Below are 15,157 nucleotides of genomic sequence, written 5' to 3'. Positions count from 1 at the left end.
TCTGGAGATTGTACAGACATTTATAATCACTTTACATCACCTGATCTACGGTAAACTCTCGAACGACAAAGTTCGAAAACACCTTCTCAGCAATGGAAGTCACTGTAAAATTTCCATAGATATTGTGACTTCTTCTGTTTGGCCAGTATTTTTCGCACTTCATTTTCTAAAAATAGAAACCTAACAATATATGTATAATATCTAAATGTCGGCACCTATACTATAATTGCAATTTGAATGTTATCAATAATAAGAACCCGCAAAATTGCCTAAAGTTTTTTGGAAATTGAACCAGTAGTTATAGTAGTGATATTTAGTGAATATGTTTCAACAGACAGCCACACGAAAGCCTACTACGTGAGGGGTGGAAGAAGTAAGCTACTTACAAGTCAGCACTGTCACAGAATCAAAGAGTTCTAGGTTTAAACGTTGTTGTGAAAAAAAAATCTATTTGCACGTATAAAATAATCTTCTAAAATTTTAATACTAAAATCATGCATATATACAAATATAAACAACGGTACCTTAGACTCCTCCAAATTCGTCAACATAACAATTTTATTTGAATTCTCTTGCCAAACCATCTCCCAAAATGTTTCAAAATTGTTCATAGTGGTTGCAGTAGGACCTAATGATATTCAAAACAATACCATCTGATTTATTTACAGTTAAATAAGCAATAAATGAAAAAACATAAACATAAGATTTTCAACAGGTTGTTTTGTCTGTCTTGTATTGTTTGTTGCGTATGTTTTCTTGTTTGTTGAAAGCGTTTTTCCTCCGCCCCACTCCCCCTTTTGCCCTTTCCTTTCCTTTGCATTTACGCTACTTTTTGCATCCCCTCCCCCCTTAATTTTAGTAAGTTTTCGTGCCTCCTCTTTGTTTTGGCAGCCGAATCCCAAGACGGTACTTGATTGTTTTTTCCTACTTGTGAGGGTGCGTTGTAAGCTTGTGAGTCTATAACTGTTTTCTTATGTGTTGCTTGTTCGTTTTTCTATGTTATTCAGTTGATCGTCGTTGTATGTTTATCTTTGGTACATGAGTGTCTGCGCTATTGTGGTTTACGTTGTAGTGCGACTGCTTTTAAAGAACATGGCATTCCTTTGTATATTCGTCCTTGTTCAACTTTCCCATTCGGATTTCTCCCCCACCCTCGACCCCATTTCGCCCCTTACCATTTCCTTCCCCTTTATCAATATTTAGCTTATATTAATATGTACTTGTTGGATGTTTGAAGCAACCCGTCTGAAATATTTTTCCATTATGTAGCTTCTTTTTGTTGTGGGCCTACTATGTAAATGCGTGGCTCTGGGGCTGTGTTGTTAGTGCTCTGTGCTTCCGAGAAGCTGCCCTTACCTATTATCTTCTGATGAGTTTTAAATGATGATTTTCTAAATTTTATATTATGAGCAATAGCTGAAATTTGTACAGCTTCTCATTTAATTGAAAGATAAAAGGACAGTGTATGGCTCTAACTAATATAACAGAAAAAATAAGTATTATTTAAACAAGCATTGTACAATAATAATTATGTTCTTTTGCAGTGTAAAGAATACAATGATTGGACAGCGTATCAAAATTTCACAATACAAATATAAAAATGTTCAAGGGCGTATGCTGCAGTTTTGGGTAAAGAATTCCCAATGATAGAATTTGTTCAAACATTGTATATGAACACATTGTCATATTTGGAACAGAATTGTGAAAACAAATTGAAGGATATCATGCTTGTTCAGGAGTTATCTGCCATTGAATATCAAAATTTGAAGAACAATCTAATTTTAGGACAGATAACTCCTAAACACACGGTGACCTATGTTTGTTTTTTTGCTTTTATCTGTTTCTAACATGAAACTGTGTTCATATAAAAAGTTTGAACAAATTCTATTATTGGGAATTATTTGCCCCATCTCTCACACAAGAAACTGCAGCAAGTGTCTTTAATGTACACATCACAAACTTACCAAGAGATGCAATGTAAGAGATGTGTGACTGACCTTGACCCTGAAAATATACATACCATCAACGATCTAAAGTAACAGTTTGTAATTAAAAATGTGAATATAGTGAAATAAACTATTTCCAACCCATCTACACAGATAAAAAACTAACGTTGAATGACAGAATCGCTTTTTCATGCCAATGAACACAATCCAATAAAAATAAAATCGCCTCGCTTTATATTTCTTCGTTAACAACTGAAAAACATTTACTTACGTCAACATAATTCGCGTTGATAAAATTCTTACTACGTAGAACGACACGTGTAGCATCATCTAGAAACAAATAAGTCGGCGTTAGTCTGAAGTCAAGTCAACAACTGTTTATAGGTTATGTTTATTTTAAAGTATTGACTGGGTCCAAGGTGCGAAGCATACAGACAAATATATATAAAAGAACATTTACAAAATAACTTTGTAATCATTCCAATTAGTAAATATACATGTAATCTAATTCAATTTTTGTTTTGGCAAGAAAACACCATATACACTTACATGCATATATACCGTTGTATCTATTTTTGACCAGGTTATGAGGCTTCAGTGCTTCATTGCAAGTTCTAGTCAAACCTTTTGGCAATTTCTGTAAACATCATTATGATAGCAATGAAAACACGCATTACAAAGTACTCTAAACAACGTCTTTATCAGATTCTAGGCCCAGATACAAAAGAGGTGTCTAAATATTTAAAGGCGTACGCTAGAGTCTCTGTATATGAGATGGGCAAACTTTTTCCAATAATACATGTAGTCAAAGGTCACCAGTTTTCAAGGGCAGATAACTCTTTTCCAATACTGGTGACCTTTTACTTTTATTGCATATTTTTGTTTTTAGATGATTATCCTCAACATCCAAAGTTTGAAGAAATTCTGTTATTGGGAAGATTTTCGCTCATCTCATATAAAAAGAACACTAGCGTACGCTTTTAAAAAGATTAATAGATTATCTAGTATTCAATGAACTCTTGAATAGTCAATTTCAATAACCTTACATTATGCAACAGCTTACAGAAAACACGTGTGTGGAATAGCGGTCGTATATTCCATTAGAAGTATAATAAGTCCAATAAATTATTTCCATTTTCCAATTTTTACTTGACAAATGGCAAAGAAAAAGTAGAGACGTTCTAAGAACAAATAACTTGAAACAAAAACTGATCTGCCAAAAAGACGTTACCTCAAATTCATTTTCAAAATCCGTTTTGTTCTTCATGTACTCAAATAGTTTTGAGATTAGAACTCGACTCCTCATTAAGCCAGCCATATTATAATACGTATCCGAATCAGGAATGTTCACATCTATAGAAAAAGTAAAAGTAGAAGTCATACACTTTTCTGCAAAACATGTCAATTGATAATAACATGTGTTAAAATAAAGAAAATGAAGAAAATGTCAAAGGTCGCCCAACAACATGAAAAACACGAAATTGTTGTAGGCTTGGCCTATTCATGGCAAATCAAAATATGTGCTTCTATCCACGACCCCAAGCTCCGGGTTGAACCAAACTCAACATGTCGGCATGCTCAAGTACCAAAAAAATGAATTAAGAAGCATCCGCAGATATTGTAGAGTAGGGTCCCATCTTGGTATTTATTTATAATTGAAAATTATGACTAGCTTCCAGTTTAAAAAGAAGAAATAACTGAAAACATGGATAGTGTTAGGTGAGAGATATGTTACCTGTTACTACGATGCTTTTAGGCTCATCATCAATATTTTCCAGCAAAACTGCATCTACATCAGTTTCCTCTGAAACTGCTTCATCTGCAGCAATATGATAACCATCTCTGCCTTCATTTCTATCTACTTCGGTATCAAGATCAATTACAACATTGCCATACGCCTTTTGTGGTACACTGATTTCTTCCTTCTTGTGGTGTAAGCTTTTCTTTGGTTTGTTTGGCTGAGCGTAAATGTAATCTTCATTTTGTTCTTTTCTTGGCTTGTTTGGTTGTGCATACAAGTTGTCTGAGGAGGAAAACGGATATGTAAAAACATTCACAAGAGTCCAGTTTACCGTTGTCAATTTACTTTTACTAAATTTAAATTTGAGTTATTTCATTTTTGAAAAATTGTAAAAGTCACAGAAGTTAAATGTATTTCTTTACCTGAATCGGTGAACGGGCGTTGTCTGTTGAACTGACCATTATCGTCACCAGGTGAATCACTGCCTTTCCTTCGTTGTCTAAAATTATCATAAACAATATGGAACAGATCTTAATTATTATGACATTTTTCGTTATTCACACAACGTCTTAAAGTTGAAACGGAAAATATCTGCAACATTTCTTAAAAACCCTTTAACAAAGTATATTGAACTCGTCGCAATAGCGCGAAACAAATGCATCTGCTTCGTTATATGTCAATACAGTTACAATAGCTTTGAAACACAAAGCTGACGAAAATTGTGGTCATCTATTCAATTATTAATAAGGATAAAGACTGGTCAAAACAGTTATTTGTTCTCTTGGTATATTTTGCAATAGTGTATGACTGACCTTATTCGCGAAATTTTGCGTATCTAACTAGATAAGATACACATGTTTACAAAGTCAAAATGTTATTACAGTGTCACGGAATATTTTTGAAGAACTCTTTGAAATTGAACCTTCCAATCAAGAAAATACGGTATGTCTTTTTCTTTCATAAAATAGTACTACAGATTTTTTTCTCACGTGAAAAATTCAACGTCCCGAGTTAGGCTCGAACCCAGATCTCTGACGGGGGCAAGTGATTTCAAGTCAGCGACCTTAACCACTCGGCGCTGAGGTCTCGTCTAGTCAGGAGAATTAATATAACGTGCAACATCACTTACGCAATCTACCACTGGCTTATTATTATAATAAGCGGAAATATTTTGTAAATTAAAAGTAAAATTGTTAAAACTCCAAGTATAATAACAAGACTCAGGTGATATGCATGGTGACTTTTACGGCCACTACACGACACATATGAATGTTGTTCGAAACAAAGGACGCAGCAAAGCAAAATAATTCACAAACACTTTGATGGTATCTATAAATATGTAAATCAAAAGTAAATAAAACGTGCAGCACCGCTGACAAAAAATCAGAATGAGTTAGTTTTTCAAGTAATGCTAAGATTTAAACATTTCGTTTTAATTTAAGAAAAATAAATTATCTTGAAATACAATCAAACATCATGTAGTATTTATTTGATCGTATTTCTACAGTGTGTTTTTCTGCTAAAATGCAACATAACAATGCTCAACGTATAAACTGATCTTACTTATACATTCACTAAAAACATTTTATCATTTTATTATCTAATTATAAGTTTACCTTCTAACAATGCACACAACTATAACGACTACAATGAGAACGACAAGTAGTCCTCCACCTGCTCCGGCACCGATTACTATTATATAACGTTGCTGCTCAGTGATCCCTGTTATTTCAGTTTTTGCTGTTGTCGGAACATTTGGCACTGTATTAATAATAGGATGAACACGATCAAGATTAGAATTATATAAACAGACTAAAATCTGAATATAAAATTAGTAAGACGATCAAAAATGCAAAAGAACAGCAAATTTGATTTGACTGAGTTAGTTCATAAATGGTTAAAAAATGTGCTTTACCCATTACGCCCCGTGGCACCAGCTTTAGGGGATTTCTTTTATGCAGATAAACTGGATGAATGATTTTAAGGACAACTATAATAACACCTTTGAGAGTAAGTATGGGGAAACTTCTTTTACGACCGCTACGCGACACGTTAAAATCTATAAAAAAAGAAGAACTGTGATGTTATCTGTAATTAGGAACGAACCATGCGGGGTCATTCCGATCACAATCATGGTCACCATTACTAGATTTTGAAATTTTGAAGACAATATTTCAAATGTGCAATATGTTCGATTGGTCCGTGTAACCTTTTTGAATGTAGGAAATTTAAAGGCACGAAGGAAATAAGCCATGTAAGATTATTCCGGCACATGTCATAATTATTTTATTTCGGTTGTAGATAATATAATGCGAAGACCATAATCTTGATGGGGTTAAGAATAGACACAAATCCAAGGCTCAAATACATGACCTTCACTTCTGGCATTGTTCCTTTGCTTGTACACTTGAACCTAGGTTTGTCTTTATGTACTTTGAACTACTTTTCATAACTACCTTCAAGGGGTTGTGTCCTTGATTTTTTTTAAATAATGCTGACAAAATATTGGACGGACTAACTCCGTCAGATACTGAGAAGCCTCAGATGAATGACAGCGAATTGATTCACTGCTACAACAAGAGGGCAAAACTTTTCATTGCTTTAACACCATTATTCAAAATAATTAAAATCAAAATAAGAACATAATTGGAAGAAAAAATATATAAGTCGACAATAACAAATAAGATTAACATACTTCTGTAAAAAGTGTATTGGAATCAAACATTAAATACTGCAATATGAATTTACAGAAGCAACGACAAATATGTGACAACTATGCATTTATTCCATTGTCCCCAGAATTGCACATCTTGGTCTCAAACATATAAAAAATAGAAATAATAACAAAGTTTACTCATTTCTTTGCAGGACAATAGAGATTTCAAAATAAAGAGAAAGTTGAGTTTGAACTGCAAGGACGATTTTTGCATAAAGTGCTTAAGTTTAGCCATTATGACAGGACAGTCGTCCGTCGTCCACAATTCCATCTTTACAACTCTACAGGTCACAATTTAAGCCGAATCGTAATGAAACATTGTCAGAATTTGTGTCTGAATAAATTTTCGGTATAGGATGAAACAAAAGTTGATAATGGTAGATTTTTCGGAAGCTCAGAGCACCACAAACACAGCCTCAGAGTTACACATTGCAAAGTAGGCCCACAACAAAAAGAAGCTGTAACGGGAAATTAACACTCTTACCATTATGTTTCACAATATATTTGAAATCTTGTCAGAATGTTTGTCTGTATAAAAATAATTAAGACTAAGCTTGAAACTGTATTATCTAGAGTCAAAAAATGTCATATAAAAACGTAGACATCATTTTTTTTTTTTTTTTTTTTTTGAAACCTGACTTATTGAAAAACCGAGCCTGTATCAAAATATTTTAATTAATATCGTGTTTGGTGACTTGAGGTTTTCAACTTTATTCTATTTTGTAAAATCTAGGTTATCTTTAAAACTGTATTATCTAGACTGTCCCATTCTAGATGCCATTTGTCCTACCACACATTAATAAATAATTTGAAATGTGCCCCATTGAACGTCTTATTTCGCACAGGACTATTGGCAAAATGGCAAATAGAAGAGTAGGGAATATACATTAACGGAAAAAATAACTACACTTGAGCAGCAAAACACAAGTTTCATTGATGCGAAAAAAATGTTATTTTCGAGCCCGCTATTAAATAACATAGTTTCTATAATTGTTTTGAGCTTACCTTTTGATAATGACACCATCGTACTGACTGAAAGTTCATCTTCACATGTTTTGCCTCCGTATCCATCTTGACATCCGTACAAACATGTCCCATTTAATTTATAACAAACTGCAGATGAGGCATCGTTATCAACACAATGTTCACTACATCTATTTTGACAAGCGTGCCCGTAATGCGTGCGAGTACAGTTGTCACAGAAACCGTCTGACTGGTTACATGTGTCTGAGTTGCAACCTTCATAACATCTGTTGTCGCAGTTAACACCCCAGTATCCATTATCACATCCATTTAAACATATTCCGTTATTTATATTGCATTTCGGGGAACCTGGTAAAGCCGAGCAATGTAAACTACAAGGGAGCGTGCAAGTTGCTGTATAAAAGTCTCCATCGCATATTTTGCAAATATTTGCATCATTCTGGTCGCATTTTCTACACTGGTAAGAACACTTCTCTGTACATTTCTTGCCTGTCCAGCCATCTTGACAACCATCTAAACAATTTTGGTTGATATCACAACCATTTAAACAATACTGCGAACAAAGATTTGTTCCATGAATACAGGATCCGTTCATACTTTTGTATCCGCTTATACATTCTGTACACTTTACAACACTGCCAACATCGGTGCAATTCTTACAGTTTGAAATATTGCAGCTTTTACTGCAAGTAGGTCCGTATTTTCCCGACTTGCAGACACATTCAGTGGAGCTTATACATTCTTCACATGGCGGATCGCATGCATGACAGAAGTTAATACCAGAATGTGTAAAGCTAAAAATATAGTAGCCCATTTCACACAGTGTACAGTTGGATTTACTTACACATGACAAGCAGTTATTATGACATTTTTTGCATTCAAATTCAAATTCTGCATCCTCATAGTATCCATCCATACATCCGGTTGTACATTTGTGATTATTACACGATTTGTCAATACAAAGGTCACAACTACGAGCGCAGGTAACTCCATAAAAGCCTGGATGACACCCAAAGCAGTGTCCTGTTGTATCATTGCATCCGCTCAAAGTACAGGTTCTACTACAGTTAGACCCACAATTCATGTAAGGCCGTATATCCCAGAATGCCGACTTGCATTTTGTACATTGTGAACCGTTTGTACAATGTTCACAATTATCAGGACAATTGTAACAGAAGTTGTCCTCTTTTAACAAGTAGCCGGGGTTGCATTTGTCACATTCGTCGCCGTTAGAGCATCCCGCACAGTTTTGTGGACATGACCCTAAAACTAAATTTTTGAACAAGTTTTTACTGTTAACTCACCACAGGTTATAACAAACACGACAAACAAAACAAAATTGTTTACAAAATGTTTATATATATACTATCCTATTGTAATCACAAAACTGCAAAGTAGTCATATCGTAAGATTATTGATGTTTATTTAAGATTTATATTTACCCAAAACGCACGTCAAATGTTGTCAAATACATGTATCGATAGTTTTAATAATCATTGCGCGTACATGTAATGAATGAAATCATTTTAAACGTGGATATACTAACATTAAATTGTTTAGTCTGATGTTTACTTCAAAACTGACCTTCAAGACAAAGGCCATTTATCTGATATTAAGGTTTTTCTTTAAACAAAAGTCTTTAGACAAGCAAATTCGATGAATTGGAATCCCCCGCCGAACGAGTTTGTGGTGAGGAATAGCAAAGAAATATATCCGGCAATAAGTTAAGGATGTACTAAGAAGCAAATTGTGAATTTGAAAAAACAGATGTCTTAAATAAAGAACAATCAAGTAAGAAGTTTAGAACGTGGGTGGTGACTACAGATTAATAAATATTGATCAAAAATAAAAAAAATAAATAAAAAGAAGTCTTTATTAGGGTGTGGTGGGCTGACTGTGCGGAGGGGCGAGGTGGGGGAGGGTAAAACTTGACATGGTGATAAGTATTCGTTAAAAAAAAAAAAAAAATGTGGGGTGGAGGGTTGGGAGTGGTAGGGTTTGTGACCAGGGCGTTGGGGGTGACTGGGTTACAGAAATTAACATGTTGATAATAAATTTTCTTTGAAAAAAAAAAGTCAAGAATCTGACCATCAAACTCAAATTATCATACATTGTCCGTTGTAAAACTGAGTAACATGAAAACAAGTTGAGAGTTACAATTTATAGCAATTCTCGGGTGTTGTCAACTTTGCTACATAAGTCTGATTAGCAATAGCATAAAGGTTGGAAACCCACATCGTAACTGTAAGAAGCAATTTATCTATTTTTAACAAAACGTGACATTAAAATGTAAGAAAAGCCGAGGTAAAAGTGTTTTTTTTCTTCCGTGCTTTTCTCCAGGGTAAACTTATCGCATCGAGTGTAAATGTGATTAAACTGATTGATTGATTGATTGATTGATTGAATACATGGTATGGTAAATATATACTAAAAATTTCAAATGACACATATACAATGATTCGGAATTAAAAGACAATTAAGAATAGTTTCCTATATAAACTACCAATAATTGCAAAATGAACAGAACAGAACAGAACATATATTTTATTAGATTTGTACATAGTACATCATCAATATAAACTTCACATTTACATTACATATAATATAACATCACGTGTAACTGTATGATAAATTATAATAAAAAACAGTTTACATAGAGGATGATCATAGATCATAGTTTACTAGACATTTATGATAGTATTTCTAATTTCTAAACTTTCTTTAACATACATGTATTTTGCAAATTTGTATAATAGAGATTTGTTAGTAGTTTGCAACAGCTGAATAAATTTGAACATCGATGGTCTTATATAAAAGTATTTCTTTATATATTTCTTACGTAAATTCCTGTAACAAGGACAAATTAAAATAAAGTGGTAATCATATTCGATATCATGGGTATTACAACATTGGCAATGTCTTTCATTTCGTGGCAGTCTATTTCTATTAAAACGACAGGTCTGTATTCTGAGAGAATGGGCGGATAGTCTTAATCTAGAAATGTAAAATCCTAAGTTACCTGGTAAAATATCAAGATAATTTTCATATGACAAACTTGTTTTATATTGTAAGTAAAGTTCTAACACTTTGCTGTTTTGAATGGAGTTATGCCAGTCTTGCATGTAATTATCAATTAATCTATGTTTAAATATATTAGGGAATGTTTTATAATCTATCTTATCACCATATATAAAACAGTCAGAAAATCCATACTTGTCTAACAATCTTTTAACATTTGATATCCAATTTTTACAGCCTTTAGAGCAGTCAGAAACATTTTGCTCATAAATCATTTTCAGTATAATATTGTCTGTACTTAACAACTTACACCAATATCTAATTACCCTAACATATCGAGAAATATACAGAGGATATCTCCCTAATTCACCATACACTCCAGCATTACATGTGCTTAATCTAACCTTAAGAATACTTTTACAAAATTTGAGGTGAATACGCTCCATTTCTTTAGATTTAGCTCCAAACCTCAGCAGAATGATTTAAGATAGAGCCGACAAAAGAATCAAATAATTGGCATCGGAGTTTAGGTTTTACATCATACTTTTTACAATTGAGCATCAGTACTTTCAACGCTTTTAGTGATTTGCCTGTTAGATGTTCTAGATTCATTGAAAAATTACCAGTATTGTTGAAAATGGTACCGAGATAGTTAAAATTATCTACAGTTTCTAAAGACTCACCCTTATATAAGCACTTTTCATTTGCAAGAATATTGCCTCTTTTTCTAAATACCATTACTTTAGTTTTATGGGTATTAACTTCATAACCCCAGAGAGAACAATAATCAGACAAACTATCTCGGCTGTTTTGTAGGTCTTCAGGTGATTTTCCCAGAATTGCTATATCATCAGCAAATAGCAATAAAATTAAAACAATATCATCAAAAAGCAAACCAGAATCAATATTACTTTGCAAATGTAGTTCTAAGTCTTCAACAAATAAAGAAAAGAGCAGAGGCAAAATTACCTCCCCTTGACGCAATCCGACTGCATAGCTGAAGAAATCTGAAAAAGCGTAATAACGCGTAAAATTTTACCTTGGATACCATTTCTATATAATTTAAGCTACAAACAGTTTCTATTTATGCTATCAAAACAGGATTTCAAATCAATAAATCCAACATATAAACATTGATTGTTATTCAAATAATGTTGTGTAACGGAATGCAAAATAAATATAGCATCTACAGTAGATTTGCCTTTTCTGAAGCCGAATTGCGCATCAGAAATGACATTGTTATTTTCACATTTTTTTTTCTATTCTTTTATTTAAAATTGTCGTGAACAACTTACAAGTGTTATTCCTCTATAATTCTGAACATTTTTTGAATCACCTTTTGCAAAATGAACCAGGACATGTATTCATATACCAAAGATGACACAAGAAAGGGGAGTGTGCATTCCGTTATTTCCGTAGAATGGTGCAATACATTTTAAATAAAAATTCATATATCACATGGTCATCCAAAATTGTATTCTTTACATGTATACCCGATATGTGACATTTTCATCTACCCACTACAGCAAAATCAAATTATCATGATATGAAAATGTATGCCCGCTAAATATTAGGTACTTGCAATAATAACCACGTTTGGGATAAACACGAATTGTTCATACGGCTTGGTATATATATTCAAACAAGTGTATTTCCAACTCAAATGCACGATCTATTGCGTAACAGAAAACAACTTTCAATATAAAAACTTATTTGTGGAGAACCCATTATTATGGATTGCAATTTACTATTGATATTTTTAAATGACAAATACACTAGTTCTAGTCAACAATAGTACTATGTTTTAAAGTCCCATTTATAGTATTAATAGATTGGCATAAATGCCTATATAATTACCGGACAAGTAAAACTATGATATTTTCAGAAACTATTTCTTACATTAATATTAATTAACTAACTATTGACCAGTGGCTTCCGGTCATGAAAGGATACCACTGAGATAATACATGTCATTTAGTAAAACGCATACATTCAGTATGTAAAACGTTTTTGATTCCAAACAAATAGTTATATATAAATGTCTCTTATCTGACTTATTTGGTTACATTATATATAGGCTTCTTTTTTAATATCAAAACAAAAGGGTAATACTTTGAAATGTTAACATTTGAGCGAGATCGCGACACATAATGGAACATTTACATTCAGTGATATTTTGACGGTAAGACAGGGACTCATTCCTGCTCCTGTGTGTCTTAGGTTCAAATCAAATAGAAAATACAAGTCGAAAGATTCCCTGCGGCCAGAAGCTATACAGACCAGAAATTGTTGATAGTAACTTATGGGTGAATAACGTGCTTGTTTTGTTTTTTATTATACCATTACGCTTTAATGTAAGAAATATTACTCCATTCTACATGATTTACAAGAAGATATATGAACTATGTATTTCTTAATTCTGAAAGTTATTGTTTTGAGCAACAATAACTATATTTCTCTTTCTTGTATAACATAACTTTTAGCTCAGCTGGTCGCATTCCTTGACTATTGAAATACTTTACTAGAGCTTTCAAAAATGTGATTCATGCCTTCATCTGGACTTGCTTGACAACACAGGACCATAATCTAGGAAATTGAAGAGCAATTAACATAAAAACCCTTATGCACAACAAGGTATCAATATTGAACATTGCTGAAAGTTTGAATAAGTTATATGAAATAACTAATGAGGAATTCAGGTCACAAACATTTCTCTATATATCATATAGAGTGCTAGCTATATTGCAAAAACGGCGTTCCATAAATGCGATAAGCCAATCGCATATCGGTAAAAAGTCACGTGAAATCACCCAGTCCCCATGTGCTATACTACTTGTTGCATTCCGCAGGTAATAAAAACAAATCCATTCTGTTTTTACCCTATGCTTACACATACGCTTGAAACTGAATACGTTAACTTACAAGAGGGTCCTCATCAAATCGCGGTAATACACTGAAATCACTTACCTTGTTTTTGGAATATAAACAGATAAACAGAAAATAAAAAATATCCAGGACACAACATATTTTACCAGTGTAAGTAAAACGAAGTTTCACAAATAAATGAACTGAAAACAAAATATTTTCTTTTGAATGATTCATAATATGTACCTCTATTTTAGCCGTTTAAATTAACTAGGAAGTAAATATCGCGGTAGAATTTCACGCGTGCAGATTTTAAATGCTGTCACATACAATTACAATAATTTACTTGTTGCACATGTTTTGTGCAATGTGAATATAATTACATGACGCTTTATTTCAACAAGTACAATATATTTTAAACAAACCAGATTGAGATGTACTGTAATTTAAAAAGTGCATTAATTTTCTGCTTATGTTAATGATTACCCAAATCATGTAAGGAAGCACATTCCCTACATCCATTTTGATAAATTTATCTCTCATCACGCGGATGTAACTGGATACAATACATTTTCCCCCGCCATTGTCAATAATATTAAGTGATATTTGAAACATTATATAAGGACAATTTATTTTTCATTATAATAAATGGAATGAAGCTGTTTGGGAGGAGTGTAATACAAATGATGGAAGAGTTGAGGGGTTAGCATTTCACCTTTTTCTTTATAAAAAGTAACTGATACATTTTGATACTTTGTTTGTGAATTATCCGCATTTGCAAGTGTGCTTCCACCTCGGTCAACCACAGAAAAATAGCATATCACTGCTTCTACACTTCAAAGGATTATTACACATATCCACTCACATACTGTTTCACAGATTTACTTAAGGGGACATGGGTACATGGATGCCCCTCCCCACACATGCACATTAATATACTTTACGTTGATCCAATGTTTAATGTCTCAAAGGAAGACATGTATCTTTGTTGGCTGTGGCTCGTTGAGATGGGTACTTTTCAAAACATATGTCCATTCCATAACAAATGTTAGAAGGCATTTAAATGGGTAAAAATAAGAATACGAAAAAAGAAGTAAGAAAATTACATTCATTTGTTACAGAAGAGACTCCTCTGACATGAGCTGTTATCAAATTAGCAAAAGTAAGATTTTATCAGGGTTGGTATTTCATGCTTTTACACAGTTATAACAAAAACATGACTCGTACAATTATCATTCATTAAATATGTATTACGTAACGAAAGCAAAACAGTGACAGTAATATTTTAGACAACCGTACAAACAGATTCAAAGCATATATTTTAGTCATTTATTCGACTATAAATAAGCGTGTAGTTTGTATCTATCGTCAATTTACAAGTCTCACATTTACCTATCAGCTCCTCTATATAAATTTTTATCATTACGCATCGTCCTGATAGTATGATATACTAATGTAGATGTAGACGACATATTAAAACATGCGAAACTTTTTCATCCTAGCACGATATTTAAACAAAAAATATATAAAGAAAATCATTCTGCCGGTAATGGAAATACGCGCAAGTATCTTAACTGGAACCACAGAGAGAAAGGCGTGCATGTACAGCGCCGTTATCACTTGAAGTAAAAACAAATTGATTTATAGGCGATAACATGTTATTTTGGTTTATGTATATTAAGTGTAGGTAGCTGCACATGGAAAGACAGGAGCATGAAAAGTCCCCTCGTATAAGGTTCGTAGGCGACTGTTAGAAAAGCATTGAAAGGCCTTCTGAATATTTTCCTCATGAGCCTACCAATCTTATATGTTCACCTACTGTACATATAATTCTTTTATTATGCAATTCAGACGTTTAAATACGCTTTTCGCGACCAATTCAAATCA

General features: G+C 33.1%; 1 protein-coding gene across 1 annotated transcript; it reads right to left on the bottom strand.

Moving 5' to 3' along the window:
- Positions 1-19: 19 nt before the first annotated feature.
- On the bottom strand, positions 20-13,516 carry LOC128553879 (multiple epidermal growth factor-like domains protein 10). The gene is made up of 11 exons (XM_053535070.1): positions 13,373-13,516; positions 7,409-8,656; positions 5,304-5,448; positions 4,110-4,186; positions 3,682-3,969; positions 3,178-3,299; positions 2,496-2,583; positions 2,218-2,276; positions 1,965-2,004; positions 525-628; positions 20-166 (listed from the first exon to the last, which is right to left on the bottom strand). Exons 1-11 carry the CDS (start codon positions 13,428-13,430, stop codon positions 32-34), a joined length of 2,364 nt encoding a protein of 787 aa, XP_053391045.1. The 5' UTR covers positions 13,431-13,516; the 3' UTR covers positions 20-31.
- Between the last annotated feature and the right edge of the window lie 1,641 nt (positions 13,517-15,157).

The sequence above is a fragment of the Mercenaria mercenaria genome, unplaced genomic scaffold (genome assembly GCF_021730395.1).
Source record: "Mercenaria mercenaria strain notata unplaced genomic scaffold, MADL_Memer_1 contig_4434, whole genome shotgun sequence".
NCBI classification, from domain to species: domain Eukaryota; kingdom Metazoa; phylum Mollusca; class Bivalvia; order Venerida; family Veneridae; genus Mercenaria; species Mercenaria mercenaria.
The sequence above is the reverse complement of the archived record's forward strand: the minus strand, read 5'-3'. Positions and strand labels throughout refer to the sequence as shown.

Bases quoted from the DNA above. Each gene is read 5' to 3' on its own strand.
- LOC128553879 (XM_053535070.1), bottom strand. From the start codon at position 13,430: ATGTTGTGTCCTGGATATTTTTTATTTTCTGTTTATCTGTTTATATTC. The intron at 8,657-13,372 runs GTAAGTGATTTC...TCAAAAATTTAG, and splicing joins GTTTATATTCCAAAAACAAG to TTTTAGGGTCATGTCCACAA. The intron at 4,187-5,303 runs GTAAACTTATAA...TGATAATTTTAG, and splicing joins GTTGTGTGCATTGTTAGAAG to ACAACGAAGGAAAGGCAGTG.